Raw genomic sequence first — 6,000 nt, 5'->3', positions numbered from 1 at the left:
AACAAGAGTTTTAAGAACTCTGCATCAGGAACTGGGGACAAAAAACAAATATCTTTCTTATTATATTACCCTGTTATGTTTATCCATCCTGCAAAAAAAAAAAAAAAAAAATTCTAGAAACGTCTCCTTATAGTGTTAGCCTTTCTGGCTATTTCTGGCTCTCCTTCTCTGTATACTGGCTATAACCCCATAAGAGGGTGACTAGAAACTTCCTTTTTGTTCTTCATTAGGTTTTTCAACACATAACTAGTTCCCCTGTGACAGACTTCTTTATCTGTCCCCTCCAAACAAACCATTCATGGGAACAAGCATTCTCAGAGCACTGGAGTTGAATGCCCACACTAGCTCTCTTCCTTCCAGAAGAATCTTAGGAAGTCAGTGGTAAGGGTGAACTTAAATGGCCAAGGAATTCACTCCAGGGCCCCCTTTCATGGGCCACCTCCTTTGGCCTTTGGGTCACTGAGTTTCACAGAGGAGAACTGAGCCTTTCCAGTGTCCAGGGAGGCCTATGGGCTCTTGTTCAGCTCTCCACTGGGAAACTCTCTGAGCTGGCTACCCAGCCTCTGGAACGGTCGACCAGGAACTTCACCAGTTAAGATGGGATGGGATGGCTGGAGGGCCAGTTTGACTGAGGGCCTCTTGCCTTCTGCTCCCGCTGGTTTCCCTCCCTGCACATGCTGAACAAAGACAAAAACAAAAACACAACAAAACCCAGGGAAACCAAGCTATTTTAAAATACTGTTATCAAGAGATCTTCCTTCTGAGGTAGAAACCTCACTTCCTCGTCGTCGTTGGGCTCTGCTCATCTGTGGCCCCAGAACGTCTCTGCCGGTGAGGGCCTCAAGCCCACACTGGTTGATCTGGAATCCGGGTTTAGGTCCCAGCATGTGGCAATGTGCTCCACTCTGATGACACTTTTCGCTTCTAATAATAGAGCCGATGAAGTAATATTGCAATTGATGTTCCCGGGGATTTGATTGGATAAGTGCATAAGCCCTGGAGGGGGAAGGGGGTTGTATGGACGGATCACATTAGTATTCCCATCCTATCGATGCGCCGGGCCGCGAACCACGTCAGCCGGACTGATTCCCTGCGTCTGCCAGTCCCGCCACGGATTCATTTGGGATCCTCAAACAGGCAAGCCCCGTGGAGACGAGGGATCAAGACAGCGGATTAGAACCAATTGCCTGCCTCGGGGACAGCCAGCCCTTCCAGGCCCGGTGACTGGGGAGGGAGGGGAGCGCCGCAGCCGTGGGAAGACACCCGAAGCTAGAGCGACACTCTCCCCGCTGCACCCCCACCCCCTGCCCCCCTCCACCTGGCAGCGCAGGCTTTTGAAAACAGTCCATCTGAATGGAAACTCGGAACCGCCGGGCGGCGTGTTCCTTCTCGCGCAGGCTTGCGATCCATGCCGAGCGGAAAGCGGTGCGAGCCCGCGCCAGCGCCCAGCTCCCGGGACAGGGCCGGCAGTGTTGCTGAGCTGAACTTGACCGAGCCCCTTTCTCGCTGCTAGTGGCAGCGATGCTGCACGGCACAGCCAGCGCTTCCGCGGCTCTCCTTCAAGCTGAAGGTTACCCACCCGCGCAGCCAGCCCCAACCCTGTGAGCGCCGCGCCTCGGGTCCCAGCTCCGGCTGCTCGGCGGCGGCTCGCAGGGCAACGACCGGGCCGCCCGCGCCGGGGCGCACTGCACCAGCGGCTTCGGCTTGGTGGATGTGTATGCATGAGTTCTGCACCGAATGGGCGCAAAAAGCGCCCCAGCCGGTCCACCCGCTCCTCAATCTTCCAGATCAGCAAGCCCCCGCTGCAGAGTGGGGACTGGGAGCGCAGGGGCAGCGGCTCCGAGAGCGCGCACAAAAGCCAACGAGCCCTGGACGACTGCAAGATGGTAGGTGGAAAATGCGTCTCCTTTCTTTCCTTTCTTTTTTTTTTTTTTTTTCTTTTCCCTTTGGAGATGTGGGGGAATCGTGTCCGTTCGTCGTTCGCCTGAGTGCCAGCCACTCCGCCACCCTCATCTCCTCCATGCCGATCACGTGCACATGCACTATTTTTAAATCTGCAGTCCCCCAGATTCGGGGTGACACCTGGTCTTCATGGACCCGCCAAGAAGTGCCACGGAGAGAGTCTTGGGGGCAGCGGTTGTAGGTCATCCTTCTAACCCCTCCGAGAATGGCAGATACGAAAGACTCGGTGAACTGGCTGGCTCACCAGGGAGGGAGGGGTTAGGAAGGTAAGAGTGCTGAATTGTGGGGAGACAGGAGCAAACAGACCCAAACAGGACGCACAGGGCGCTGCGGTGGGGACGAAGGTTCCAGCGCAGAGGCTGTGGCGGGTCTTCCTGTCAGACAGCGGAGCCCGAACTGTTCAGTGGTCTGGCAGGAAGTGAACGGATTGCCTAATACAACCCAGCTTTGGCCTTTTGAAATCCGCAGGCCAATTCAAATTCACATCCCAGCTGTAGCAGAGGGGAACATTGTAGCGAGAGTTGCCAGCATCACTCTCCGGTGACCTGGGAGTGGCATGGTAGCTCTCCAAATACGCTCTCGATCGTCAGAAACTTGAGTCTGAACGGATGGGAGCAAGTAGGTCTGGAAATAGAACTTCCATGACCAGACTTAGGGATGAAAAATAAACACTTGCCTTGGACAAAGAGAACTTAACGATCTTTGTGTCCCAGTCTTTAAACACTCTGTAGGCTCTTTAGCAGGAGATTTGAGGTGGCTCAGGGGTCAGTGAAAGCCTCTGTTTAGGTAGGAAAAAGTAGCAAACTTTTTGGTTATAAATGTCTTATGAAAGAAACTTGCTTCTTTTCCAGCTTGTGCAAGAGTTCAACACGCAAGTGGCCCTGTACCGAGAATTGGTCATTTCCATTGGGGACGTCTCGGTCAGCTGCCCCTCTCTCCGGGCGGAAATGCACAAGACAAGAACCAAAGGCTGTGAAATGGCCCGCCAGGCACACCAAAAACTTGCTGCCATCTCGGGGTAGGAGCCTCTTGGTGTTATTTGGTAATTCATGTATATGAAGTGTGAATGCTGGCACACAATGGATATTTAGAGTGATCAAAGCCTCAGAGATGATCACTGCAAATGTGAGGTTTTAATCAATTACCCTGAGATCAGGATTGTCTAGAGAGCAATGAACAAACTATAGGCCAAATTATAATCCAAAAGTTGTGTGATTTTTGTTTATATGTTGAATATTTGGGTCATTAAGTGTCTTTTTTTTTTTTCAAAATTAACTTTAAGTATGCTGGCCACATTTTGGAATTTGAGGCTTAAGATGTTTTTGCACCAAAGTGAAGTTAAATCATCATGCCTCAAGATTATTTTGTCATCTGCTACTAAACATGTACTGCACAAAAATCTTTGCTAAATCCCAGATTTACTAATCTATTTATACCATGAGTCAAATTCTTATTATACCATTTAAATTAAGATCCCTAACATAAAGTCTTGGATATAAATTACTCTCTTCACTGTAGTGTATGAAAGGGAAGTTTGAACTGGAGAAAAACTTTTTCAAGATTGGGGAAATTCACAAATTTAACTAAATTTAAGCTGCTTATCATCCCTTCCCCAATTATTTTTAATTCTTTTTATCCCATTTATGGATTCTCATGCCTATTTTAGGTGATAAGGCAGTGAGTGAAAACTTCTCTCCTGAGACCACACTCACTTCCTCCTGATCTCTCAATAGTGGGAGAAAATTTAATTGTGGATTTTATTAACAGTTCCTATTTCAGATAAGTACAAAGATCAAGGAAACACAGGAATCTTTATGCAAGTACATTGATTTAAGTGTTTGATTCAGTCTGGATTTAGCCTTTATATATTTGTCTTTATGTATGATTATATCACAGTAGAAGTTCTGGTTAGACTCTTGTGATAATGTTGTAGATTGATCATTTATAGGAATTATATCCAATTTACTTTTTTGAAAGAATCATTTTATCTTTAGTGCCATTAATATATGTAGTGACAGTTATTGGTATATAAAGATTAGAAAGCTGTATGTCACCTCTCTTAATAACTAGTTTATATTTGACAACTAGTTTATATTTTATATGATGAAAAATGATACACTCTACTAATCTCCTTGAAGTGAGAGACATATAAAATGTTACAAACCTATTTTATTTAGTAGAAGTATTGAAAATTATTGTCCTTTTCTGTTTTGTCTGTTATACTATACTTAAGAAGTGAATCTGGGAGTGAATCTAAGTGTTTAAGGATTTGGGGGAGGAAATGCAGCTGTGAAAAGTATCAGAGAAAAAGAGAGAAAAACAATCAGAAACACAAAAGGGAATCATGGTGGATTAAAATATATAAAGAAACAATGGTTCATAGAAAAAAACAGGTTTAGAAGAGAGAATTTTATGCTCTGAGCTAAGGAATTGAGTATTTGTAAACTCCGTGTCTAACAGTTTATGGCAAGTTTATATCCAGAATTCCTTTGAGCTTGACCTCAAATTGAGAACATGTTCTAATCAGACAAGATGTACTGGAGAAATGAACAAGGAGGTCAATTTAGTCTATTCTGCTACACATGTGAAATTCAGTTTCTTCTAAAGGTTTAGGAAAGAGTCTACAACTATTGGGCACCAGTTAAGTTTTGAGGATTTGAGGTGAATTTTATTAATTCAGGGAATTACAGCCTTTCACTACTTGCTTACATGTTATTTGAGGAATGTTACTGGAGGCAGGTTTATAAGGATTCGTGGGAAAACGGGTTGTTCTTATAGCCTTGGGAAAGTAAGGTCAACTCTATTGAATGTTCTGGTGTAGAATTTGAAACATTTTCCTCCTTAAAATAATGAGATACAGTGTAACCTTTCTGAAAAATGACAGTAAGATAATTGAGGAAAATCCCTTAAGCCCATCACCATCTGGACCCCACTAATGAAGGATGTGATTCCCTTGGGTGGAATTCTGTTCCTGATATTGCTGGTTATGCAGGCTCTCATTTCAGGCTTCCTGTGAAGGTCGGTAGGGAGGCTGAAGGATTCACTTTACAATTGGATGCAGGGGTAAGAAAAGCAATGATTCCTGGGGAATGTAGACAGAAAGACTAGATTTCTTGAGTGCCCATTGTCTGCTGGTACAATCCATTTAATTGACAGAATAATCCTCTGAGGGAAGGATTAGTATCTTTATTCGACAAATTAGTTTTAGGGAGATTGAGCAAATTGCCCAGTCACACAACTAAAAAGTGGTACTTTAATCTGGCCCCAGGTTTGCATGCTTCTGAAAACCATGATCTTTCCTCCATATAATGCTGCCATTCAAAAAGATGTCAGGTAGAAAGGAACGAAGTACTAAGACATGCTCAAGAGATGAACTTCCAAAAGAGTACATAAAATGAAAGAAGCCAGTCACAAAATACCACATATTATATGATTCCATTTAAGTGAAATGCTCAGAGAAAGCAAGTCTATCCGAAACAGAAAGTAGATTAGTGGTTGCCCAGGGTGGGAACAGAGAGTAAGTGCAAATGAGCTTAAGGTATCTTTGGGAGTGATGGAAATGATCCAAATTTGAATTAGGGTGATAGTTGTCAACTGTATGTTTTCTGAAAATCAATGACTTGCACACTTAACAATGAGTGAATTTTATGGTATGTAAAGGATACCTCAATGAGTGTTTTTAAAAAGGTGTGATCACTGTTACCATGATTAACACTTGCCTTTCATTGGGTTTATTCTTTTCAACATGTGTAGCTTTTAGTGAAAGGGATATGAGCTACAGAGATGGGACAAAATAAAGCTTGGCTCAAGATGCCTGCCTGATAGTGATCGTCTAAGCACCAATTTGTTGCTCTGGGGAGGGATATAGGTGGGGGAAAGGCAGGACTTGAAGGAGTAAATGAATTAGATCATATCTTACCAACACAGACCCCTCCTTTCCTCTCTACCACCTGGTTTGGGGCCAGAAGAAGAAGATAGGGTGGAAAGTGGACAGGATAAAAAGAAGAGGCAAGATAAATAGGGAGGGAGAGAATTAGA

The 6,000-nt window shown here is 44.6% G+C and overlaps 1 protein-coding gene across 2 annotated transcripts in view; it reads left to right on the top strand.

Annotated features, from left to right (window-relative positions):
• Nucleotides 1-827: 827 nt before the first annotated feature.
• RGS7BP (regulator of G protein signaling 7 binding protein) overlaps nt 828-6,000 on the top strand; it is a 105,800-nt gene continuing 100,627 nt past the window's right edge. Inside the window, exons 1-2 of one of the 2 annotated variants that reach the window (XM_061129704.1) lie at nt 828-1,886; nt 2,814-2,980. In XM_061129704.1, coding sequence (XP_060985687.1) covers nt 1,722-1,886; nt 2,814-2,980 — 332 coding nt within the window. In that variant the 5' untranslated portion in view covers nt 828-1,721. Of the gene's footprint in view, nt 1,887-2,507; nt 2,585-2,813; nt 2,981-6,000 lie in introns of those variants that run through there. The other variant, XM_061129705.1, reaches the window with a different exon arrangement.

The sequence above is a fragment of the Dama dama genome, chromosome 25 (assembly GCF_033118175.1).
Source record: "Dama dama isolate Ldn47 chromosome 25, ASM3311817v1, whole genome shotgun sequence".
NCBI lineage: Eukaryota > Metazoa > Chordata > Mammalia > Artiodactyla > Cervidae > Dama > Dama dama.
The sequence above is the reverse complement of the archived record's forward strand: the minus strand, read 5'-3'. Positions and strand labels throughout refer to the sequence as shown.